Genomic DNA, 27,654 nt, shown 5'->3' with positions numbered 1-27,654 from the left:
AGATTCTGGATATTAACCCTTTGTCAGATAGATAGATTGTAAAAATTTTCTCCCATTCTGTAGGTTGCCTGTTCACTCTGATGGTGGTTTCTTTTGCTGTGCAGAAGCTCTTTAGTTTAATTAGATCCCATTTCTCAATTTTGGCTTTTGTTGCCATTGCTTTTGGTGTTTTAGTCATGAAGTCCTTGACCATGCCTATGTCCTGAATGGTATTGCCTAGGTTTTCTTCCAGGGTTTTTATGGTTTTAGGTCTGACATTTAAGTCTTTAATCCATCTTGAATTAATTTTTGTATGAGGTGTAAGGAAGGGATACAGTTTCGACTTTCTACATACGGCTAGCCAGTTTTCCCAGCACCATTTATTAAATAGGGAATCCTTTCCCCATTTCTTGTTTTTGTCAAGTTTGTCAAAGATCAGATGGTTGTAGATGTGTGGTATTATTTCTGAGGGCCCTGTTCTGTTCCACTGGTCTATGTCTCTGTTTTGGTACCAGTACCATGCTGTTTTGGTTACTGTAGCCTTGTAGTATAGTTTGAAGTCAGATAGCATGATGCCTCCAGCTTTCTTCTTTTGGCTTAAGATTGTCTTGGCAATGCGTGCTCTTTTTTGGTTCCATATGAACTTTAAAGTAGTTTTTTCCAATTCTGTGAAGAAAGTTATTGGTAGCTTGATGGGGATGGCATTGAATCTATAAATTACCTTCGGCAGTATGGCCATTTTCACGATATTGGTTCTTCCTATGCATGAGCGTGGAATGTTCTTCCATTTGTTTGTGTCCTCTTTTATTTCGTTGAGCAGTGGTTTGTAGTTCTCCTTGAAGAGATCCTTCACATCCCTTGTAAGTTGGATTCCTAGTTATTTTATTCTCTTTGAAGCAATTGTGAATGGGAGTTCACTCATGATTTGGCTTTCTGTTTGTCTCTTATTGGTGTATAGGAATGCTTGTGATTTTTGCACATTGATTTTGTATCCTGAGACTTTGCTGAAGTTGCCTATCAGCTTAAGGAAATTTTGGGCTTAGACGATGGGGTTTTCTAGATATACAATCATGTCATCTGCAAACAGGGACAATTTGACTTCCTCTTTTCCTAATTGAATACCCTTTATTTCCTTCTCCTGCCTGATTGCCCTAGCCAGAACTTCCAACACTATGTTGAATAGGAGTGGTGAGAGAGGGCCTCCCTGTCTTGTGCCAGTTTTTGCCTATTCAGTATGATATTGGCTGTGGGTTTGTCATAGATAGATCTTATTATTTTGAGATATGTCCCATCAATACCTAATTTAGTGAGAGTTTTTTTTCATGAAAGGCTGTTGAATTTTGTCAAAGGCCTTTTCTGCATCTATTGAGATAGTCATGTGATTTTTGTCTTTGGTTCTGTTTATGTGATGGATTATGTTTATTGATTTGCATAGGTTGAAGCAGCCTTACATCCCAGGGATGAAGCCCACCTGATCATGGTGGATAAGCTTATTGATGTGCTGCTGGATTCGGTTTGCCAGTATTTTATTGAGGATTTTTGCATCGATGTTCATCAGAGATATTGGTCTAAAATTCTCTTTTTTTTGTTGTGTCTCTGCCAGGCTTTGGTATCAGGATGATGCTGGCCTCATAAAATGAGTTAGGGAGGATTCGTTTTTTTTCTATTGATTGGAATGGTTTCAGAAGGAATGGTACCAGCTTCTCTTTGTACCTGTGGTAGAATTTGGCTGTGAATCCATCTGGTCCTGGACTTTTTTGGTTGGTAGACTATTAATTATTGCCTCAATTTCAGAGCCTGTCATTGGTCTATTCAGGATTCAACTTCTTCCTCATTTAGTCTTGGGAGGGTATATGTGTCCAGGAATTTATCCATTTCTTCTAGATTTTCTAGTTTATTTGCATAGAGGTGTTTATAGTATTCTCTGATGATAGTTTGTATTTCTGTGAGATCAGTAGTGATATCCCCTTTATCATTTTTTGTTGCATCTATTTGATTCTTTTCTCTTTTCTTCTTTATTAGTTTTGCTACCGGTCTGTCAATATTGTTGATCTTTTCAAAAAACAGCTCCTGGATTCATTGCTTTTTTTGAATGGTTTTTTGTGTCTCTATCTCCTTCAGTTCTGCTCTGATCTTAGTTATTTCTTGCCTTCTGCTAGCTTTTGAAGGTGTTTGCTCTTGCTTCTCAAGTTCTTTTAATTGTGATGTTAGGGTGTCAATTTTAGACCTTTCCTGCTTTCTCTTGTGGGCATTTGGTGCTATAAATTTCCCTCTACACACTGCTTTGAATGTGTCCAGAGATTCTGGTATGTTGTATCTTTGTTCTCATTGGTTTCAAAGAACATCTTTATTTCTGCTTTCATTTCGTTATGTACCCAGTAGTCATTCAGGAGCAGCTTGTTCCGTTTCCATGTAGTCGAGCAGTTTTGAGTGAGTTTCTTAATCCTGAGTTCTAGTTTGATTGCACTGTGGTCTGAGAGACAGTTTGTTATAATTCTGTTCTTTTACATTTGCTGAGGAGTGCTTTACCTTCAACTATGTGGTCAATTTTGGAATAAGTGTGATGTGGTGCTGAGAAGAATGTATATTCTGTTGATTTGGGGTGGAGAGTTCTGTAGATGTCTATTAGGTCTGCTTGGTGCAGAGCTGAGTTCAATTCCTGGATATCCTTGTTAACTTTCTGTCTCGTTGATCTGTCTAATGTTGAGAGTGAGGTGTTAAAGTCTCCCTTTATTATTGTGTGGGAGTCTAAGTCTCTTTGTATTTCTCAAAGGACTTGCTTTATGAATCTGGGTGCTCCTGCATTGGGTGCATATATATTTAGGATACTTAGCTTGTCGTGTTGAATTGATCCCTTTACCATTATGTAATGGCCTTCTTTGTCTCTTTTGATCTTTGTTGGTTTAAAGTCTGTTTTATCAGAGACTAGGGTTGCAACCCCTGCCTTTTTTTGTTTTCCATTTGCTTGGATCTTCCTCCATCCCTTTATTTTGAGCCTATGTGTGTCTCTGCACGTGAGATGGGTCTCCTGAATACAGCACACTGATGGGTCTTGACTCTTTATCCAATTTGCCAGTCTGTGTCTTTTAATTGTAGCATTTAGCCATTTACATTTAAGGTTAATATTGTTACATGTGAATTTGATTCTGTCATTATGATGTTAGCTGGTTATTTTGCTTGTTAGTTGATGCAGTTTCTTCCTAGCCTTGATGGTCTTTACAATTTGCAATGTTTTTGCAGGGGCTGGTACCAGTTGTTCCTTTCCACGTTTAGCACTTCCTTCAGGAGCTCTTGTAAGGCAGGCCTGGTGGTGACAAAATCTCTCAGCATTTGCTTGTCTGTAAAAGATTTTATTTCTCCTCCACTTACGAAGCTTAGTTTGGCTGGATATGAAATTCTGGGTTGAAAATTCTTTTCTTTAAGAATGTTGAATATTGGTCCCCACTATCTTCTGGCTTGTAGAGTTTCTGCCGAGAGAGCTGCTGTTAGTCTGATGGGCTTCCCTTTGTGGGTAACCCAATCTTTCTCTCTGACTGCCCTTAACACGTTTTCCTTCATTTCAACTTTGGTAAATCTGACAATTATGTGTCTTAGAGTTGCTCTTCTCGAGGAATATCTTTGTGGTGTTCTCTGTATTTCTTGAATTTGAATGTTGGCCTGCCTTGCTAGATTTGGGATGTTCTCCTGAATAATATCCTGCGAGTGTTTTCCAACTTGGTTCCATTGTCCCTGTCACTTTCAGGTAAACCAATCAGATGTAGATTTGGTCTTTTCACATAGTCCGATATTTCTTGGAGGCTTTGTTCGTTTCTTTTTACTCTTTTTTCTCTAAATTTCTCTTCTCACTTCATTTCATTCATTTGATCTTCCATCACTGATACCCTTTCTTCCACTTGATTGAATTGGCTACTGAAGCTTGGGCATGCATCATGTAGTTCTCGTGCCATGGTTTTCAGCTCCATCAGGTCATTTAAGGTCTTCTCTATACTGTTTATTCTAGTTAGCCATTTGTCTAATCTTTTTTCAAGGTTTTTATCTTCTTTGTGATGGGTTTGAACATTCTCCTTTAGCTTGGAGAAGTTATTACCGGTTTAGGTAATTAGTTCTTAGACATAACACAAAAATCAAGACCCATAAAAGAAGAAAATAGATAAATAGGACTTCATCAAAATTATAAACATTTAAGCATCAAAAGAACACCATTAAGTAAGTAAAAAGACAAGCCACAGATTAGAAGATAATATTTACAAATCCTATATTTGAAAAAGGACTCATATTCAGAATATGTAAATAAATGTTACAACTCAATAATAATGACACCAAAAACCTAATTTGAATATGAGCAAAAAGTTTGAATAGCTGTTTCACCAAATAGGATATATGAATGATTTATAAGTACAAGAAAACATATTCAACATAATTCCTCACTAGGAGAATAAATTTAAAATCACAGATACCATTTCCTTCACACTAGAATCATCAGATAAGAGCAAATGTTGGTGAGGATGTGGAAAACCTGGAACCCTTGTACATTGCTGGTGGAATTGTCACTTTGAAAATAGTTTGGCAGTCTTAAAAAGTTAAATATAAAATTACCATATGACTTTTAGACTTACCCCCAAGAGAAAATGAAACATACCTCCATACCACGGCTCAGTCCTGCATGTTCATAGCAGCATTATTAATAATACGCCAAATCATGGAATAATCCAAGTGTCTATCAACTGATAAATGTGTTGACAAAATGTGATATCGATACAATAGAATTCTATTCGCTAATTAAAAGGAACAAGCTACTGATATATGCCACAACATGGATGACTTCAAAAACATTATGCTAGGTGAAAAAGGCCAGACAAAAAAGATTACATACTGTATGAATCAATTAATAGGATATATGCAGAAAAATAAAATTCATTCATAGGAAACAGAGAGAAAATAGATGAGTGGCTTTCTGGGCTAGCGGTGGTAGTAGAGCTGACTATAAACAGGCACAAGGAATCTTTTTAAGTTGACAGAAATGTACTAAACCTGGATTATTGTCATGATTGTATAATTCTATAAATTTGTTGAAATTATGAATTATATACTTAAAATGCATGAATTCATATCAATTTCTTAATAAAGCTGGTAAAATTATCACAAAGAAATTATATGTTTCACCTTCAGAACAAGTTTAAAGCATGAACTGACTCATTGATGCTTCTCATATTCCTGAAAAACTGTTAGCCAGGCTATTGTAAATGGCATTGAGAGCAATTAAACAAAGAAAAATAATGCGCTCATTCATCTGAAGGTAGTGCTAACATCCCTGCTTGCTAAATTCATGATATTTACCAGGTCTCTATTTCATAGCTAGAATTCTAGAAACAAGTCTCAGAGTCAGTGGTCCACACTGTTTATCAATAATGTTATACTAGGAGAAATTAAAAAGATTTTCACAAAGAGGCTCACTATTTGCCCTATGCTTATTTCCCCAGTGCATATCTTACAATGCCACCACTCTATATAGTTCTTGAAACACATGGATTTTCCCAACCTCTGGGCAAAGCTTTCTAAATTTCTAAATTCAATTCACACTATCAGAAGATGACAGTTTTTAAAATATGTAAGTAGCTACTCTTATTAATCATATTGTACTAATCCTAACTTAAATTTTCAACATTAAAAAATAGGGGTAGTTTTTAATGGACATTTCCAATGAAAAATGCTCCTGTGTTATGTTAATGTTTCAAAATGACCAGAATTCCCGAAAGTTTCACTCTAAGCAATAAAACCATTACCTTTCCATCAGCCCATCATAAACAGAAACACTCATCAATAGTGATAACAAACAAGCCATACCAAAAAATCATATAAATTATTTGGTTTATTTAGCTTCACTGTATTGAAACAGCAGTCATTAAATTATTGTTCTTATTCTTAGGACTGATTGAGTTTTAAAAATAATTAAATAAAGAAAAAAAATTGAGCTATCAATACACATGACCCTGGGTATACAAAAATGAACCAAACATTTTTTTCCTGAAGGAATTCAGAGTGAGGTAGAGAAATCACACATATAAATGAATTCTTACAATTTTTTATGTCAAGTAATTTAATAAGGAGATGAATGAATGAGGAATATAAGCATATAGCAAACAGAAACCTAAATCAGTGCTATATTCCAACCCTTTTAATGTTTTCTTCCAATAAATCTAAAATAACACAAAACAAATAAGTAATGTTTCTTCCCTTTGTCCTCTGCCTTCTTTAGAGAACATTACGTGGTAGAGGTCAAGCTTCCAGCCAGAATGTTTGAGTCACTACCTCTACAGATTAAAGAAGGACAGTTGCTTCATGTGTATCCAGTACTTTTTAATGTTGGAATCAATGAACAGCAAACTCTGGCTGAAAGGTAAGCTTTGGTGTAAGAGTGGCACTTGAGATTTTTCTTTGTTCCTTTTAAGCATATGATGAGAAGTCCCATGTATCTACATGTAGAACTAACATCAATTTATGAGTAACATTTTTCTTTTTATCAGTATCAAATTATTTGAGATATAAGGTAAATTTTCATATTTAAGGAATCCTGGCCCAAGCCAAATTTAAATGTGGCAAAAATATTGAGGAAAGTCTTGATGCCAATACTAAATAAAGCATTTGCATGGATTAACCTTCTTTGTTTCCAAATACCTATGTGTATATTAAATTTTAGAATTCATGTTTGTACATATCTCAATATTGTAAACAGATAATAGCATCAAATTTTTAAATCTAAAACAGAGTCTCTTTTTTGTGTTTATTTTAATGGTTATTATTTGGTAATGTTAGCTTTTTTAATAATGGCTTGCTCAGTCAGCAAATGATTGTACTGTGATCCCATAAGTCAGTTAAAAAACACTTTTTTTTTGGCTGGGCGCGGTGGCTTATGCCTGTAATCCCAGCACTTTGGGAGGCAGAGGTGGGTGGATCACCTGAGGTCAGGAGTTCAAGATCAGCATGGCCAAGATGGTGAAACCACGTCTCTACTAAAAATACAAAAATTAGCCAGGCGTGGTGGTGATTGCCTATAATCCCAGCTACTCAGGAGGCTAAGGCAGGAGAATTTTTTGAACCCGGTAGATGGAGGTTGTGGTGAGCTGAGATCACGCCACTGTACTCTAGCCTGGGCAGCAGAGTGAGACTCCGTCTCAAAAAAAGAAAAAAAAAAAAAAACCTCTTTTTTTGAAAGACTTATTTTTACATCTTACATGGTTCACATATAGAGATTACAGAAAATGTAGATAACAGTTAAAGATCATAGAACAGGCCAGGGTCGGTGGCTCACACCTGTAAATCCTAGCACTTTGGGAGGCAGAGGCAGGTGGATCACCTGAGGTCAGGAGTTCGAGACCAGCCTGGCCAATATGACAAAACCCCAACTCTACTAAAAATACAAAAATTAGCTGGGCATAGTGGCGGGTGCCTGTAATCTCAGCTATTTGGGAGGCTGAAGCAGGAGACTCGCTTGAACTGAGGAGGCGGAGGTTGTGGTGAGCCGAGATTGCACCATTGCACTCTAGCCTGGGTGATACGAGCAAAACTCCATCTCAAAAAACAAACAAAAAAAGGTCATAGAACATACTTTTGAAATATTTTAGAGAAAGAAGTTAGCATCTTGGCTGTAGGGGCTGGATGGAGAAGTTCCTTCACAGGCAACAATTTGGGGAGTTTGATAGTCTTTGGTATTATAATATTTAACATGCTTTCTTATCTGTAATTCACTCTCCAAGTGACCCCTGCCCCACAGGTAAGTTTAAAAGTACCTAGCATATTCCTTGCCTTGATAATTAAGTACTTTTGAAAGCTAGTGTCTAGGATTAGATTATATTCTATTTATCTCTATATATATTTGTCTCAGCAAATTCAATGTTTGAGATGAATGATATTCCTGAGCATGAACTATACAACTTGGAGCAGGGGAACAGCATTCCAAATTGCCTCTTCTTCGGTACGCTACAGTAGAGTGTTTTGAGTTGGAATTAATAAGGTCTGTGATTGTGATCTTGAGAGAGATATGAAACTCTTCCATTTACAGACTTTTCAAAGACTAGTCAGCATTATATTTTCAAGGCTTCTAAGATGGACTAATTTGCATCATTCATGTTATTGTGACTGTTTTAGTTGTCAGTCATTTTATTTAAGAAGTGTCCTTTCCTTCCTTCTCATCTCTCTTGCATACTAAGAATGCACTTTTTTTCACACATGGAAGCTGTACAAGACACACAAGACTGGAAAAGGAGCAAAATGGCAAAGTAGGGAAACCCTGAGAGAAGCAGGAGGCCTGAATTTGAATAGCACTCTGACATCAACCGTTAATTTGAGCATATTGCTTACTCTCTGTTCTCTGAACCTCCTTTTTCTGATTCTGAATTTTGAGCTTTACCAGCAACATCTACATGTTAGATATGCTATGTAATCTAGAAGTAGTATTTCACTACTGTTTACTCAAATTCAAAATGTAGATGTTGTATATGACCATTCTTAGATAAATAAATACTATTAGTCTGCTTGGGCTGCTGTAACAAAATACTGTAGACTGGGTGGCTTAAACAACAGAAATTTGTTTCTCATAGTTCAAGAAGCTGGGAAGTCCAAGGTCAAGGTTTCAGCCAATTTGGTTTCCAGTGAGGGCTCTTCATCTGGCTGTCAGACAACTGACCACATTCTCCCTATATGCTCACATAACCTCTTCTTTGTGCCTGTGGAAAGAAAGAGCCCACTCTCATAATCTCATTTAACTTTAATTACCCCTTAGAGGCACTGTCTCAAAATACTGCCATTGCCATTTCGGGCTTAGGGCTTCCACATATGAATTTTAGGACAACACAAACATTTATTCCATAACACTAATGTTACTCCAGCAAGGATGGTATTTTTTAAATACCAGTTGATTACAGTGTCTGAAGACGTTAGAAGAATATATTTCAGATTCTATGGAAACTCCTCTAGATTTTTGGGGTCTGTATCCCTGTTCTCCAAGTTCAACTCAGTATAGATACTGAACACTGACTTTGTACCAAGCACTGCTCTGCCAAGCTATGGGACATAAGAGGAATACAGGGTAACAAGAAGCGTGGAATAGGCTTCCTATCCTGAAAGAAGGTGTAATCCAGTGAGGAAGACAAGTCAACAAACATTACATTACAGTTTGGCTCATGCAATAATTAAAGGTGTGGAAGGAACAGGAATAGTGCATAAAACAAAGCAATTCACAGATGGGAGATGAATCCGTGGGGGAAGTATCATAGAGGAGATGAGCCAGGCTTTAAAGATGAATCATAGTTAATCAAGCTATCAAGGAAAGTAAGACATTCCAGTCAAGAGTGGATAGAATGTTAAAAGTCCCAAAGGCATTGAAATACTGCTGCTAAGGGAGGAGAGCGTAACTACATTCCCACAAGAGGTTTTGGAAGCCTTTGTGGAAACTTAGATGCTAAACTAGGGAGACTATAAGACATCGTCCTTTCAGGGAGGAGAGAAGCATTGAAGTTCAGTGAGCTGATATGATGAAATATAGGTTAGATTAATTTTTCCAACATTTCATTTATTGCATGGTGCAATGTATGGTATGTAGTTGATGTTAAATATTTTTTGTATAGATGAATTCATTTTTCATTGAGACTGAATGATCTGACAAGGGTCCAGAAAGTAAACTGGAAGTGAAAGAGACTAGGGACATAGTTCTGTGGTATTTGGGAAGCTTTAGGAGAGTCTAAACTGGATATGATTAAATATCTTAATATATAATGACAGTGGTTGAGAAAAAAAAAAAGGAAGGAATACCAGAGATATGAAAAGACTGAGGAATAGTGGGTAAGGTGAGGAAAAGAGGAAATCCAAAATGATGCCTAGATTTTGAACCTGAATTAATGCCAAAATATTGGGGACATGCTTAGCAATGGTTCAAAGGAGGAAGCAGTTTTAGTTTTGGGTTATGTTATATTTGAAGTGGAGTTGGAAAATGCACACTGATATTTTCTATTCACACCTAGAAATATAGATTTTGATGAAGATACATATTGGAAGCCATTTACATAGCATCCTTTTATAGGGAGACAAGTGGGTTTTACCTTTGAACTTGGGAAATTCTCAAAGATAACACAAGGTTAGTGACACACAGGTAGACAGGTTTGTCTTGAACAAGCCGTGGAAGACTACGTGTACAGAACCATTTGACTTCACGATATGAACAGAAAAAAATGTCGGCAGAAATGATCTACTGTCTGGGAAATCTGGCTCTATGTGTGCCTACAGCAGTTGATAGTGTGGGCAAGACTGCGTGCAGCCCAGTGTCCAGTGCTGGTCTTCTGGTCCCCTCCCTCAGCTGCCATGAGTGAAATGGATGATTGGATAGATAGTAAGAAAAGTTTTTTAAAACACATACAGGGATGCAGGCCTGCCACAGAGGTGTGGAGTAGGATAGGGAAACTAATATCAATTATGTCCATGCACAGAGACTGGTGTTTTATACATGGTATTTTATCTAGGTTCACATTTGATGATTGTGAGGATATTTGAGGTGTTAGAAGCAATTAGTGAAATCAGGGCCAGTGGAGACTGGAATATGTTTGAAATCACCATTGTGCATTGTAGCTTGAAAAATGAGACAGACTCTTTCCTTAGGAAATTATTCCAATCTATTTAAAAAAGAAAGGTAAAATGTGTTACTTTTTGGTACCATTTTATAACCCACAGCTGTTTTCTTTCTTCTGTTTGTAGGTTTGGAGATGTCTCTTTGCAAGAAAGTATTAATCAGGAAAACTTCGAACTTCTACAAGAATATTACAAGATATTTATGGAAAAGATGCCTCCTGATTGTAAGTATGTGAGTTAGAGAAGACAGCAATAATAGCTTCTTGATTATAAATCTTTAGAAGAGGTCAGACATAGAGGTCAGTGGACTACAGAAGCAGGGGTAGGGATGTGAGAGTGATTTTGAAATTATCTGATCCAAAAAGACTGATTGCCAAGGTAGCATGGCCAACACCTGCATCATTCTCTTGATTGCCTTCTTGAATGTGTCCTGCTGTTCATTCTGAGACATTAATTTCATTGCCACTGGAAAATGCCAAATAATAAAAATATGGACCTTATAATTAGACATTTTAATTAGTCTGATAAAAATTTTGTATAATTCTTAACCATATAAAAGACTTTACTAAAGATTTAAGTCTCCATTTATAAGCAACATCAGACATAGGACACACATGCAGGAGAACATCAGATATAATACCAGTTGAACAAAATAAGTCAATGTGAATGAGGGAACTAACTTATTAAATATATGTATTGCAATATTTTATGCAAAAAAAGTTAAAGCACCCAAGCTTTTAAAAATGTGTTTTACACATTTGGAATTTGTTTTGGAAAGGGCCTTTGTTCAATTCTACATTTCTTTTCCCCATCGTATTAAGCACATAACATTTGAGCAGTCCAAAATCAGAGAGCTGGGAATGTATTTGGAATTCATCTATAAATAGTATAAATATGTTGAGATATTCACAATGATAAGCTAAGTTTTAATAAAGTAGGAAAATTATAATATTTTAACCAAAAACTGTAATCAAAGTCTACTTGTTACTATTTGTTGTGTAATCATGAACAATTTGCTCGCTGGTGTGAAATAGCTCAGGTGGCAGAGTGTTTATGTCTTCATAACCTAATGAATGTGGTATCCAAATATTACAGTGGCATATGCGTGCCCATGTGTGGATAGTTAAAAAATGTCACTTGCAGATTTTATATTATGATTTATATTATTTTATGTCAAATCAAATATTATTTTTTGCCAAAATGAATTTAAGTACATGGAGATTCTTTGGTAGCAAGCATACTTTAAGTGTTAAATTTGTTAATTACCTGAAAAGTTAATAATGTAAGTAAAACTATTTTTCTTTAGCAATTAATGAAAAAAGAGTTTATTATAACTTGGATGTTAATGATTTTTTAACAAATTACTTACAATTTGGAAAAAAAATCTCAGAATTTTTGTCAGTAGCTTGATAAAAATTATATTTCTTATATTAATTCTTGAAAAGTATTTGTGGTCCCCAGGCCAGCAGCATCAGCATCACCAGGAAACTTGTTAGCAATGCAAATTCGCAGGCCACACTGTGAATCTACTAAACTCTCGCCAAGTCTGTGTTTTAATAGGCCTTTGAGGTGACTTCTGATTCATGCTAATGTTTGAGAACTAATAATATGCCATCCTTACTCGAAATATATATTACAAAGTAGGTTGTTGGCAAAGTCTGTGTGGACTTTCAGTACTATACTTAAAACAATCATATTGCTAAAGAAATATGTATAGGTACTGTTGAAATACAAAATAATTCTATATTCAAGTAACTTAAACTCTTCATAGGAATATAAGTTTAAAAAGTTTTAGCCCGGGCAACATGGTGAAACCCCATCTCTACAGAAAATACAAAAATTAGCCGGGCATGGTGGTATGTGTCTGTGATCCCAGCTACTCAGGAGGCTGAGGGGTGGGAGTATGGCTTGAGCCCGGGAGACAGAAGTTGCAGTGAGCCAAGATTGTGCCACAGCACTCCAGCCTGGGTGACATTGTGAGACTCTGTCTCAAAATAACAACAACAACAACATGTGATTCTATATATTGCCAATTAAATATAAACAAGTGTTTTTCAAAACATGTAGATATATTTCTCTCCTTGCAAACAAGATGGAATTTTGTATAAAACCAATTGCATTTCATTGCTTACACAGTTGTCTGAACATACAGGATTGTTTTCTGATATTTTGTTTCCTATATTTTTGAGACAACTCTATTTGACACAGAATGGAGTTGTAGTATGGCTGTGGTTGTGCTCCATAACAAAAGTACAAGTCCAATCTATACAATTATGATGACATATGGGTTTATTCCTCCTGTAGACATATTGCAAGCCAAAGAATGATTTGAGTTCTGCTCTATTTAAGGAAAAAACATAAAGCTTTTATAAGAGCATGAGTAGAGGTTAGGCCATTTACTAAGAAGGAAAGAACTATCATGCTGGGTCATATCCATAATCCATATAATCTATTATTTTCCTTCTTTCATAGTGAAATCAAGGGATAATTTGTGTCAATGTTAAAGGATAGGTTAATTTCTTAAACATATTGCTGTCACTTTTTAATTCATTATGGATGTGCAGACTATTAATTTACTGATTCTCTTTTTAAATGATTTATGAAGTAAGTAGGTGAATTCTATTTTTGAAGTAAAAAAATGTTTCTTCTCCAAAGATTTTCTTAACTTTAAGGGATATCCCTGACTTTTGTGATATCAGGACTTAATGATAAATTAATTTTAGCTTATATATTCACTCCCAGTCAAGTGCTCTCATCTTTTTACTCTTCTCATATAGAAACATTTGTGGACTAAATATTCTTCCTAAAATGTCTTCTAATTCTGTTATATTTGTAGCAATTCTAGTTTATAGTCACAATTCAGCAATCTACAAACATGGAATAGTTTTATTTCAGTAACTACTACCAGTTTTATGAAGCACTCACCAACCTTTAGAAGTTAGTAATTGCAGATAGGGGAATGGATAATTAAAGTTGCCAATCAACATGCCCTTTCAATATGTTTAGCATGGTCTAGTGCTTTTAGACTATTTAAAATCTCAGTTTCATTTGGAATAAATATTCAGCCAAGTTCAAATATTATTATCCTCCACCCCCATCTTCCTTGCAACTGTAGAAAGACCATTAGTGGAAGTCTTGATAGGGCAGGGTGGCTTCTGTGTCTGTCTTTCTTTTGGGGAATTCATGGGATCTAGAACTGGGATGTGCCTGTTACAGAGAAAGAGGCCACATATAGGAATCCCAAAAGTTCCTTTCCTGTAAATCTTTGCTGAATCTTCATCTGCAGAAAGTACTATATTGTTGGCCCTCAGTATATGTGTGTTCTGTGTTGGCAGATTCAATCAACCCCAGATAAAAAATATTTGAAAAAAATAAAAATAAATATGCAATGACAAAAATATTATTAAAATGTTTAAAATATAGTATAACAGCTATTTACGTAGAATTTATATTGCATGAAGTATTATAAGTAATCTAGAGGTAATTTAAAGTATAGGGGATGATGTGCTTAGGTTATTTGCAAACACTGTGTCATTTTATATAAGAAAATTGAGCGTCTGTGATTTTGGTATCTTCTGGGGTCTTGGATCCAATCCTCCTTGGGTACCAAGGGACAACTTGTATATCTGATGGACAAAGCTGTTGATGACTACTCTATCTGGGCACATGTATTGTGTGTTTCTCCCACCAAATCTCCTTTGTATGTGATGCAGCTCTCAGACAGTTGTTCTGCTGACTCTAAGGCAAAAGAAATCTTCAGAAGTTACTTCCCCTCAGGCCCTACCTGTGATATTCACTGGCCCCTTTGATCAGCCTGGGAATTGCAGTGTGGCAGTTATTAGTGCTTCTCCTTTTTCTCACTCTAATCTTCCTGTTGGGCTTGATGATCTCAGACATCCTTCACATTCCCTTTCATGCCTACCTAAAGCATTCAGACACTTACATTTTGTGTTAGAAATAAAATAAAATAGTACTTCTGTAAATCACTAACACAAACTGCTCTGTGTTTAAAGTCACCACTGCGTCTCATACATGATTCAGGGCTTCTGAAGGAAGTGGATAAAGCCCCTTCTGTCTTCCTCTTCCCTTTAAGGGAGGAGGGACCAACTGTCAAAGTATTACAGCTAAATTATCTGTCCTTTCTCTAATAATAATGCCCATATCTTTTGTGCTTTATCTGAAACAAAGAAGAAGGATATTGTCATACGGCTCTAATGAAATTGTACCATAATGATTCCTATGCTAGCACTATAAGAGTGAGCTTACTAGCACTGTGAGCTAAGAAAGAAAAACAGGGCTTTTTTTTAACCTGTTCTATACTTTTTATATAATATTTGACATTCCAGTGTTTTATATATAGTGTTTCATCAACTACATCAATAAGGATTGTATATAAAATACTTTTTAGAAAAAAAAATTTAGTATTGTAATGAGGGCATGTAGAATGTAGTGTGTGTGTGTGTGTGTGTGTGTGTGTGTGTTTATGAACAATTTTTACTGTAAGCCTCACATTAAATTTAGCAGATATTGGTGGAGATAATATTATATATAAAAGTCTGTTCTATTCAGTTTGGATGATGAAAGATGAGTAAGATATGGTCTATGCCCTGGTAGCTTTCAATTTAATGACTCAAGGTAATCAAAGAATAATCTACATTAAGGCTAAACCTCTTTCTGAAACAATAGTTGCTCTTTTGGAGTGTTGATTCCTTTTCTGAATACTTTAGTTTTGTTGTTGCTGTTGTTCAAAAAATTTTACTTTCTACCAATCACTTCTGACACCCGTTGTATAGTTATGCATTGTCACAGATTTTATTTTTGCACCAGGAAAAATAAAACATCATCTGCATCACTTATATTTATAAAAATAAGGAAATAGGATAAGAACCCAATATTTTATAGATAACTAATTTCAGGGGAATTATTTGAATAGTTTTCTATGTAGTCCACATAGAAAACATACATTATAAAATGAGAACATTCATAAGTGTAAGGAAAGGAAGACTAAGGATCCCATAAAAAGTAGAAATTATTGGAGATTGAGTCAAATAAGCTAAATGAGAAGAGTAACATCCACGTGAAAATGAGCAAAAATATCTAATGTGTTGATGAAAGAAGAATGAGGATGAAAGTGAAGCTATTGGATTTGATGATTGTGACTCATTAACGGCATTTAATGGAGTCTTTAATAAAAAGCATGGACTGAAATCACATTACAGGCAATTAAGGAGAGAATGCATGTTGTATAATTAGAGAAACAGAGTGGTGAAAGCTACTCCCTTAGGAAACTTAACAGTGGATACAAATAGAGAAATTAAAAAATAAGCTGAACGCAATAGAATCAAGTGAGAGAGTTTTTCTTGAGTCTTTATTTTTCCAAGGTGGTAAATTGATGAATGTTTAAAGACAGTAGGAAATTTCAGGGTGGAAGTTATGGGCAAAGGATCTATACTTGATCCTGCTGAGAGGTTCTAGGGAGGTAACAATGATGAGGCCCCCTGAGACTAGCCAGAAAGCTAACCAGAAGTCGTAAGACAGAAGAGGACTAGGCCTCTCATATGATATAGAGACTGAAAACGTAGTCCTCTGGCTTCCAGGGAAAAGAAATATCTGCCATACCTGGCTGAGGCCCTTTAACACCTGAAGAATTCCAGCAAAAGGTCACAGAAAACTCTTGAAGACTGATACAAAGGTTTTGAAAGAATCCTAAATATAGTCTGGGGTTGGTCTTCAGACCTCTGCTGATACAACACTTTCTCTCACGTCTCTCACGGTCCTTTGGTTGCTTCAGAGGAAAAGCTTCAAAAAAAAAGACTTTGTTCACATCCACCTTACCAACTAAAAATCTGATCAACCATGGTTCTCTCTGATGTCCTTTTAAATTCTTTTAGAATAATTATTAAGATATAACCCTTAAATATAATTTGTAAAAGCTGTGAGTGCATGTCAAGGACTTAGGTTTAGTTTAAGTAAACTAACATTTAGTACATTTAGTTAATAGGGCACAATTTATTTATATTAAGGTTTTCTGTGTCCTTTGAATTTATATTTTTAGCTAGCATTTTCCATTTTTAGTATTTCAATTTATCTTAAATCTTATTTAAAATATAGAGTCATGGAGCAAAGATGGCTTAAGTCAAGGTACAATTAGAAAGAAAATTATAGAAACTAAAAATAATATGAAATTTATAAAAAGTAAAAGGACTCCATTGGGACAAGTAAACCTTCCCATGAGAGGATTTCACAGAAGCAGGTGAGAAGGAGGAACTTTACTCTAAGTACAATGTGGAATATCTAAAATTGAATTTTATTAGGTCAAATAATGGAGCAACTCACCCCTAATATTGAATACTCTGTCCAAATAGCCATTGAATATGTACCAAATTTTTCCAACACAGGAGAGAACTCTCTAGTACATCAAGATAATTTTTCCAGAACAAGTATGTGATAATGCTTTTCTGAATGAGATTATTAGATTTTGTTTCCAAAATGAAAGAAAAGAACAAGGCTACTAAGAAACACAGAATCATATTCCTTGTATAATAAACTTACAAATTGATACAAATGAGGGTAAAGCTGAGAATCAGAAAACTAGCTACAACATTTATAACACAGATTGTGCTCTGGAAGAAATCAACACTAGGTTTTGGCAGACTTCTTTAGCAAACTGCACTGTTGGACTCTCCATACTGTTCCAAAACCACAGACTGGAAAAGCAATCAGTATCACATGTTAACAGATACCTTGTACTAGAAAAGGATAATATCACTGAGAAACAGAGTATAAATTGATATATAGTTGGTACATATATCAGAGAGAAGAGTTGCACTACATTTTATCTAACGATGAGAATTGAAGCTACTTAAGTATTTCCTTCATAGTGGTGATTTGATGAGCTCTGTCACAGACCCCAAAAATAACTGGTGGAATCAATACTGATGGCACCAGCTGTGTGTGCCACATAAATGGGCAATGCTCCATAAACAAAAAAGGGTACATCTGAATACCAATCCACTTTCTGCTTATTTACCTAAAATTGGAATCCATGTGTGTTGATACTCACAACATCCCAATGTGGTTCATTGCTGCCACAAATTTCAATGTGCTGCTTTCACTTTCTTAGAACATGGTATGGTTGATATTTCTCATTTCTGCTTTTCAGAGCCCTCTATCCTTAGAAACTGTCACTTATCTTGAGCCTGGATTCCCAGACTTCACCCACAAAAGGTCTTCAAACAATCAGATTGTTTCTGATTAGCACAGAGACTTTCTGATACAAGTTAACTATTTCCCAGGTTCTACAGTAATTTCTAAGTTATTAATCATTTTTCCATACATGGTAATACTCGGTTTCCTCTGAACAGTTCACATTTATATAAAGAGATCCTTTCTGAATGTTAAGAGAGCCTCTCCACATTACAGAACAGTGACTTCAGAGGTGGCCATTTTTTCTCTCAACTAAGCTTCAACAGTGACAAAAAGCACTGTTAAACTTTGCCCATTCATCATCATGCTCTCCCTTCCAAATATCTCTTTTCTCTCTGCATCATTTTCACTGTCTGTAAACTTTGAGGAGGAGGTCAAGCTTATGCAAGAAGGGGTTAACCTGCAAACAAGATCAGGAAGAGAAGGACAATTGAGTTAGGATATTAGCCTAGGCTATACTGAGGTAAAATTAAAAAATAATGCCAAGTTCTCAATGGCAGTATTCATCAGGCCCCAGACAGGAAATCAAGAAGTCTAAGAATTGACAAATTAAGCAGGGTTTTTTGAAGTCAAGTCACCAAGAGTTTAGCAATACTGAGTTGCTACTAACCCAGGTGCTAAAAGGACAAAGGTAGTGTCACCAGAGGCCAAAAGCTGGGGCTATACATCTGGATCTAGAGTGTTGTTGAGGACTGTCTAGCAAAACCTGGGACTGTGAATGGAAAAGTTTCCCAGTGGGAGCTGGAGCCATAGAAAAGATATAACCACTTCCACAGGCCCTTAAGAAACAGAAAGGTGGGGAAGCAGCAGGCTGGCTTCTATCTTCCTCCTGTCCTTGACTCTCGCTCTGGCTCCTCATTGCCCAGAGTTAAGTGTAAGTTAGCCTGGAAGATGAGGTTTCCTGTGATAAACAGCAGAATGGGAATGGTACATATAGAAATGAGGGCATATCAGCGATTCATCAGCATCATCGACCCCTGTGCTACTCAGTATCTTTCCTTGCTTTTTACACATACAAGAGTAATTTCAAACAAATCCACATCTGGCTGTGGGGCCAAGATTGTGTGTTTTAACAAGCCCTCCTGGTGATTCTGCCTGCACAGTAAGACCTGAGAACCACTTGCTTGGATTTATAAGATGTGATAGAGTTAGCTGTCAAATTTCAAAGGTTATGTTTTTGCACTGCATTATACTCTGGACATGAGTGTAAAAGAAGATGAAATTTCCCAGAATGTTAAAACTGTTCATCTTTTATTTATCTATTGTTTTAACAAATATTAATAGTTGAATGACCTAAGCAAAACATATATGTAAAACAACTCAGCAGTAATGATGATTCTGTTCAATGTGAGATTACCTTGATTTATAATGTTAAGCTAAGTAAGTGTGTCTAAATTTCCTAAACACAAAGAATAATCTGAATATTACAGGGCTTTATATGGTATTTTTAACAGACTTGAAGACATAAGGGTTTAAAGATATAAGAAGATACAAGGATTTTCTTAAATTAACACATGAATGTCATTCCAGCAGAAACTATACATTAGACTATTACATAGTAATAAACAAAATTTACTTCTAATAACTTTGTTTTATAAACATCTCAATTGTCATACCATGTAGACATCCAAATATATAAATGAAAAAACCAGTCAGTTATCCAAATATTTTGCATATTTTATTTAAAACATATGTATATTTGGAAACATCGAGATGGCTGAGGAATTCTTCATATATTGTTCATATTTGTCATTGCATAGACACATAAAAATGTGTAAAAGGGATTGGCAATAGAGAGGAATATTATGTTATACTGCAGGACAAGCTTAAGTTTGAAAATGTCCCAAAAAGAGTAGATAAAAGTGGAATTAAAATTTTTCACCACCCATTTTTCACCTAAACTCATTTCAGTAAGTCTTTTATCCATGTAACTTAATGGAAACTGTTTCTGTCAAGAGCCTGCATTGTTAAACTCAATGCTGAGTCATTTGTCCTCATCTTCCTTGATCTAGTAACAAGTGTGACATAGTTATTTCTTACTTCTTTTGTCACTTGGCTTCCCAGCCACCACACTCTGTGATTTCTCCTGCTCTATGGCTGCTTCTTTTAAATCTCTATTCCTCATTATCTTTCCAACATCTGATGCTGGAGTGACCTAGGATTCAGTCCATGCATGTCTACTCTGCTCCCCAATTGAACACAGCCTAGTTGCTTTAAATACCTGCTATTAACTATCAATCTTCATATCTACATCTCCAGCCCATATCTCTTCCTTAAACTCTTGTATCCTGCTTAGCACCTTAATCTTTGTTCCTGATAAGCCCTTAAAAAAGCTGTTCTTCCTACAGTCTTCCCCATGTACGTTTATATTAATTTCAACCTTTTAGTTGCTTTGGGGAAAAAAATAGCCACCCTTGAGTCGCCTCTTTCACGTCCCCTTTCCAGTCCATCAGAAAATCTTACTGGCTCCACTTCCAAAATATATGCCACCAGTTCTCACCACCTGCATTGCTACTACCCTGTGCAAAACCCTTCTTACCTCTTCTAGGTTTTGGCAACAGCTTCCTCCCAGCATCTTTGTTTCTTCTCTCACTTCTCATTCAGTCCATTCGTATCCACTACATCCAAAGTGACTGTTTTAAAATGAAAGTCTCATTATGTGTCTCCTAAAACTCTTCCAGTAACCCCCAATGTTGTTAGTTTATTTTGTTGTTGTTGTTGTTTGTTTGTTTGTTTTCAGAATAAAAACCTACATTTTTACGGTGGCCTCTAAGGCACCATACAGTCAACCCCTTTGATCCTTTGATCCCTCTCCACCGCTTTCTCTCACACTTACCTCACTCTGCTCCACACTGACTTCTGCCCCTCATGGACCTCTTGCTGTTTCTTGGGACTTTTTAGTGGCTCTATGCCCTATCTTAAATGCCTTCCCCCTCATAGGTCACTCACTCACCTCCTCTAAGTCTTTGCCTAAATGTCACTTTCTCAGTAAGGCCTTTCTTAAACACCCTCTTTAAAATTGCAATCTCTTGCCCGCTGGAACCCTTCTCTCTTAAAGTTTTTTTATAGCCTCTATCATCATGTAGCATGCAATATGTCATTTACATTATTTGACAGGACTCCTTACCAGAATGTAAGCTCCAGGAGGACTAGCACGTTGTTTCTATTCCATTAACATTTGTTGAATGCATGGTATAAGTTAAGTCATTTAGTTGGTTGTTTTAAAGAGTCAGAGAACAGCAGAAAGCTGTTGGATCTTGGAAATAGTTAATGAAGACTATGAAAAGTAACACTATTTCTGTTAATAATTGTTGAGTGATACAAGGATTAAATAGTGAAATTATTTTGGAATTCACAGTATCACATTGAAGGTTCTGAGAAAGTCTGTAGGATGGCTGCCAAAGTTTTTCTGTAAAGAGCCAGAAAGTAAATAATTCTAGCATTGTGGGCCATATGATCTCGTCACCACTCAACTTGGCTACTATAGGGCAAAATAAGCCATAGACAATATGCAAATCAGGCCAGGCATGGTGGCTCACACCTATAATCCCAGAATTTTGGGAGGCTGAGGTGGGTGGATCAGCTGAGATCAGGAGTTTGAGACCAGCCTGGTCAACATGGTGAAAAACTCTCTCTACTAAAAAATACAAAAAATTAGCCAGGCATGGTTGCAGGCACCTCTAATCCCAGCTACTAAGGAGACTGAGGCAGGATAATTGCTTGAACCAGTAAGTGGGAGGTTGCAGTGAACCAAGATCACGCCATTGCACTCCAGCCTGGGCAACAAGAGTGAAACTCCATCTCAAAAAAATAAATAAATAAAATAAAATAACATAAAATAAAATAAAACAAAAAATGGACATGGCTGGGTTTTAATAAAAATGTATTTACAAAAATAAAAAAATGTATGACCTGGGGTTAGCCTGCAAGTCATAGTTTGCAAACCCTAATCTATAGTGTCTAAATTAATTTTGTTTAAAATAGCTTTTTTTTCATTATGGGAATATAAAAAATTATCTGAAACCCTCATTTGCATTTTTTAAATAAGTGTTCCCCAGGACATAGATTAAGAAATACTGACCTAGTCCAACCCCATCATTTGCTATGAGAGACTTGGGGTCATTCACATACTCTTTAGTAGGAGAAGAGAGACTAAATTCCATGTTCTCTGACTCCCCGTCAAATGTTCTTTTAATTTATATGCTGCTGCTCCACCATTGCTGTCTAATGGCTTCTGCAGTGAATTTAAGATTGTAGATTTTTAAATATTGTAATATTTCCAGCACCATACTTTTATTTTCTGTTCATATATTTTTACACACTTGTAATTACAAATTTATTTTAAACTCATTGCAGAAGAAACTCTGATGCAACTAATCTTTTGAAGTTTTTAATGCTTTTTTAGCATTAAAAAGATTGAGAGAATTTTTTAACTACTATCTTTAGAAGCACTTCTGTTTCTTTTTAAAAGAAAAAGTGAGAAGAAATAATATCCAATTTTTATTTCCTCAGTGCATGTTAAACTACATAGACTTTTAATGTCCCTTAAATTTTAGACACGATCAAATTATGAAATACAAACAGCAGTACAAGCAACAAAGGTAGACACGCATATACACATACAAAGGTCCACCTGCTTGGCCAACCAGACATTGATCTATGTTACTATCTATGTTGCAATGTCTATGTTATTTGGTGGTCTTCATAAATTATAGTCATCAAATCTTTTAGCTAGCCTTATTCTGTCGTAGTATGTGTAGGTACAAACTTAGATTTTCTTGCCTTTCAATCATCCTTACATTTTCTTTATTATTTTCTCTTCACTGAGGCTCTCATCTTTTTTGAATGTCTAACTCTTGCATTCCAGATTCTACTACTCATCAAAGATTGGCTGGCCTCCCAGTATACCAGTCTAGTAAGTCTGCACATAATGGCATGAAATCAAAAGACATAAATTCAATTGAAAGCTCACTTAGGTGAGTCATTTGGTGTTTTCAATGCCTGCATTTCATTGTCAGCCAAATGAGAATAATTACTTTGTATACACCTTGTACTTCAAAGTAAATTCTACCATTATCTCACCAGGGAAAAGAAGTTAATATTAAAACTTCCACTGTCAATTTCTGTGACTAAAGAGTGTCACATGTACTTATGAATATTAGAGAGATGGTTAAGATGATAATTGTGGTACACTGAGCTATTCAACGGAGTTATATTTCTCCTGTGTACAAACAACAGAAACAAACAACAATCTAGTTAAATTTGATTGTGAAGCTTTTTCAGTTGTTTGAACCAAACTTCATCCCTATCCAATAGCCTCTCTCCTTCTCTGTCATTTCTATAGTCTTTGCAATCTATATTGACTTACCTAAATTTTTTTGTGAAATCACTGATTCTCTGATAATCTTTCAAACAAAGCATACTTTTTTCTTTCTGGAATGCCCCTATAGGTGAGCTCCTGAAATCATCATTAGGATAAGTTCTTTGGTCCAACACTGCAAAGTAAGATGGATACTGAAAATATTGAGACTCATCATCCCTTTTGGAAATAAATGTCTGAATTTAACTTCTTGTTAACAAGAAGTTGTTAGTATGATGTCCAATCAACAGAAAAACAATTAAAGGTGACTACGTTAGTTCTAACCTTCAATGAAACATCAAATTAAAGACAATTAACAAATTCTTATTTCACTTTTTAGATCCAGTTTTCCAACTCTGTAATTCACTCAGCTATTTGGCATAGCACTCTTCCAAACATTCACTCTTTATTTACCGTTCTCCTCCTCCCTGAACCACAACTGCAAGGTCTTTTGTTTCCAGTCCACTTTTTCTTCCACCTTTTTTGTCATTCTCCCAATTCGGCATCACAGAATGTCAGATAGAGTGAAACTCACCTTAGAGGCTAAGTAAGGGTGAGAAATTGAAGTCTCAAGGATAAAGTTATCTTTATCAAGTGGGTCGGAAAATAACAGTGTGAGCACATTAATGGATTAATATGTTTTGTTGCCATTGATAAACTGTAAATATTTGAGTGTCCCAGATTACCAAATCAGAGACCACATCAAGTCAAAAAAGGGAGCCATATGAATGGAATAAATTACAGGTTTCATATTCTTATTACCTCTTTCCTCATTTTGGAGCCTTCCAACACAGCTTTATTTTCATCATCTTCCTGTATTTTACCTCATTTATACCTAATACCTCAGAAATTATTAATTTAACTTATTCTGTATAGTAAGAAAGATTCAAGACCTCATTCTTCCTTGCCTCCAGGAGCCTGAAGAGGTAGGCCACATACCGTGACTATTGGAAAAAGCCCCAATCTTCTCAACCATCTCCCTTTTTCTCTGACTTTCTTACAGTTGGTGATTTAATTCCTTCCACATTATAGGCAGCAGGAGAGGCATGGAAAAGGTGAGCCCTTGGTTTTTGGAGAAGGGCTGGTTATGTGTCTGCCTCCCTGGGCTGTCATCTGACCTTGGTGTATTTCACTAGCAGTCTGGCTCTTGCACGGGCAGGGAGGTAAGACACTGAAATCACCTCAAAAGCTGTATCCCTTCTCTGCCTAAATTTTGAGAAATCCATTCTTAGTCTGTTTTTCAGACTTCTGTGTGGAGAATGCACTCTCAAGGGGCCATTTATTGCTAGGGCTATCGTTGGGGTAAAATGCAGGGACGAGGGAGTTTGACTAGGTGAAACAAAGGAGGCCATTCAACTGCCTTCAGTGCCAGCACCTAGGCCACTTGAGTATGGGCAAAAGTAGTTGTTCACCCAGTTTAACTTGGCTCACAAGAATACTGAACTGGGGATTTGTGTAAAGCCCTTCTCATACTCCTGTTTCCTTTCCCACTCTCCTCTATCGTCTGTGCTTGAACTATCTTAGGCATCTTGAGGAGACTGGAGTTTAGAGTTGGAGAGCCATTTTACAAATCATCTTTAGATTTTTTGACATGACTTTAAATTGCTTGGAAATTCTGAAATCAAATTATGAATGCTGTCTTTAAAAAAATATAAACAGGAAAAAAATATGTTATCGTCGTATTCTTCTCCCTGAACACCATATTCCATGGTCTCCAATGTATAATGTTGATTGAGGAAATTTTGAAGAATTTTTAATATATTGCTTTGGATATAATTTAAAAATTACTTTTAAAGTTTGTTTTTTTCCTTTTGCTATGGGTGATGCAACCTTGAAATTTGTTTAAGACAAGACACTGAAAGTGTGTAGGTCAAAAATATTCAACTCAGACCAGGATGGGATCTTGACATTTGATTTTTTTGTATTGCCTTCTTCATAAATTGAAAATTGGAAATGCAATTTAAATAAAGCTGGCTTCGATGGAGTTTTGTCTGTTCTTATTTTTCAAGATTTTACAGTATCTAAAACAACATAATTTTCAGTTTTAAGATATCTCAATGGATTTTACCTAATTGCATTTGTCTGCTTGCTAGTACAATTAACTATAATTATTTTAGAATTAATTGTAGAAGAGACTTGATGTTACAGAATATAGTACTCATCAGAGTAGGCAGTGAAAGCAGTGTTCATCATGTTAACTTTTTCATACTTAGAAGTACAAGCTCTTTAAACTGTTTTTATTGTAGCTGTTCTGTTCTGGTTGTTTATTGCCAGATAACAAGCTACCTCAAGTTTACTGTTATAAAATCAGAATCATTTTATTTATGCTCACAGATTCTGTGGGTTAGGTATCAGAAAGGGAAACTGGGGATGGTTTGTCTCTGCTCCATGATGTCCATGACCTTCAGATGGAAGGAAGAATACCTGGGGGCTGAGAACTGGAGGCATCTGGAGGTTTCTGTACTCACATTCTGGCACCTGGGATAACCTCACTCAAAGGCTGGGCTCAGCTGTGACTGTTGACTTAAGCACCTAAACAAGACCTTCCATGTGGCTTGGGCTTCTTCCAGCATAGTGGCTGGGTTCTTATAGGGAGCATCTCAAAATGAGGAATACAGTCGGCAAGCTCCAAGAGAATTATCAGGCAGGAGAGGCATAATCAGTTCAGACCTGGCCTCAGAAGCCAGAGAGCATTACTTCCGTCATACTTCATTAGTCAAAAGACAGTCAGAAGCCCACCCAGATTCAACCTGAGGAGACATACATTCCACGTCTCTCAATAAAAAGTGTCGAAGAATGTAGAACTATGTTTTAAACCCATCACTGCAGGTGTGATAGATTTGCTGCCCTCCAGAAATACTCTGACTTGTCCTTTCCTCATTCTAAATCAACAGTACACGTTTGTACTGTGGCTGGTCAATGTTGAATATACATATATAACAATTTGCTTACCTTAGAATGCTTTTGATTGCAAATGACAAAAACTGTTAATTCAAACTAGCTTAAACAATAAAGAAAACTTGCTGATAAACCTCACTGAAAATTCTAGCAGTAAGGTAGGTTTCAAGAGAGGGTTGGTTCAGTGACTCAGCAGTATAAAACAATATCTCAGGATGGGCGCAGTGGCTCATGCCTGTAATCCCAGCACTTTGGGAGGCCTAGGCGAGTGGATCACCTGAGGTCAGGAGTTCGAGACCAGCCCAGCCAACATGGTGAAACCCGCATTTCTATAAAAATACAAAAATTAGCCAGGCATGATGGCGGGTGCCTGTAATCCCAGCTACTCGGGAGGCTGAGGCGGGAGAACGCCTTGAACCAGGGAGGCAGAGGTTGCAGTGAGCCGAGGTCACACCACTGCACTCCAGCCTGGGTGATAAAGTAAGACTCTGTCTCAAAAAACAAAAACAAACAAAAAACAATATCTCCTTTGTATTTTATCATTAGGCTGCTCTTATCTCTTATGTTAATTTTATCCTACATCTGGTCTCCTTGTGGCTAAAAGATGGCTGTTATGAGCTAACCCCACGCTCAACCAAAGGGCTAAGAAGAGGTTCCTTTCCTCTTCAGGAGCTTCACTCAACTGGAACAGCACAGGCCACTTGCATATCCTTAAAACAGTTGCTAAGATGAGAATTTAGTGCCAACTGGTTTAGATCATGTCCATTCGTGAACTAGTCTTGATTTCAAGGGGTATGGATCACACCAATGGACGTCAGAGTGGGAGTCTGGTGCATCCCATGGCAATTTTGTATTTGCCACTTAGTGTGGGAAGTGAGTAGATTAGGGACTGGGAAGGCAGCCATAATTTCTGATTCATCTTGGAACAGTTTCTGGCCACACAGTTATTTGGCCATAAGAGAATGAAGCTATTTGACATCATTAGCATCACAGTTCAGTGAGCTAAAAGGCCACGGTTCCATTCCTGTTTACTTATTAATACCCTGCCTGTGATTCAGGTCAATGTCAAAGTCAGAGCTCTTCTTGTTGAAGAAACCTATTTGACCTAACAAGGATATAGGCCCTAAAACCTGACTCTCAGCTTGATTGTTCTTTTCCATTGGGGAGGTAGGAGAATAGTCATGGGGTTTGTGAATGTTTGTGACTGGGGTATGTGACTGCATGTGTGTGAGGAGACTGTTTCTTACTTTGGATACATTCTGACTTTTACCTGAGAAAGTAGGCTTCCCATCTGAGGCTATGAACTCTTTTTTAGGTGCTACTAATATCTTCTTCTGTTTTTCAGAGGTCACACAGAATTTAATAATGTAGCCTTTTCTGCCAAGACTTTTATTCATTGTTTTCCATTACTGGTCAATGACGCATGACCGGATTCTTGCCCTTATTTTGCAGTTGAGGAAATAGGGACAGAGGGTTAAGCAATTTGCCCAAGACTACACGTCAAAGCAGCAGTAGAATTGGCATTAGAAATAACTTTCCTGGAATCTTGGCTCAGTGCTGTTTTTGAAAAGCAATTATAAAAGTTTCAAACAAAA

General features: G+C 36.4%; 1 protein-coding gene across 22 annotated transcripts in view; it reads left to right on the top strand.

The window, feature by feature from the left end:
• INPP4B (inositol polyphosphate-4-phosphatase type II B) overlaps positions 1–27,654 on the top strand; it is an 811,274-nt gene that overhangs the window by 717,753 nt on the left and 65,867 nt on the right. For all 22 annotated transcript variants that reach the window (XM_001142120.7, XM_024356306.3, XM_054683404.2 and 19 more), the window contains 2 exons: positions 6,236–6,376; positions 10,723–10,820. In XM_001142120.7, coding sequence (XP_001142120.2) covers positions 6,236–6,376; positions 10,723–10,820 — 239 coding nt within the window. The remainder of the gene's footprint in view (positions 1–6,235; positions 6,377–10,722; positions 10,821–27,654) is intronic.

Source organism: Pan troglodytes, chromosome 3 (assembly GCF_028858775.2).
Source record: "Pan troglodytes isolate AG18354 chromosome 3, NHGRI_mPanTro3-v2.0_pri, whole genome shotgun sequence".
Classification (NCBI taxonomy): domain Eukaryota; kingdom Metazoa; phylum Chordata; class Mammalia; order Primates; family Hominidae; genus Pan; species Pan troglodytes.
The sequence above is the reverse complement of the archived record's forward strand: the minus strand, read 5'-3'. Positions and strand labels throughout refer to the sequence as shown.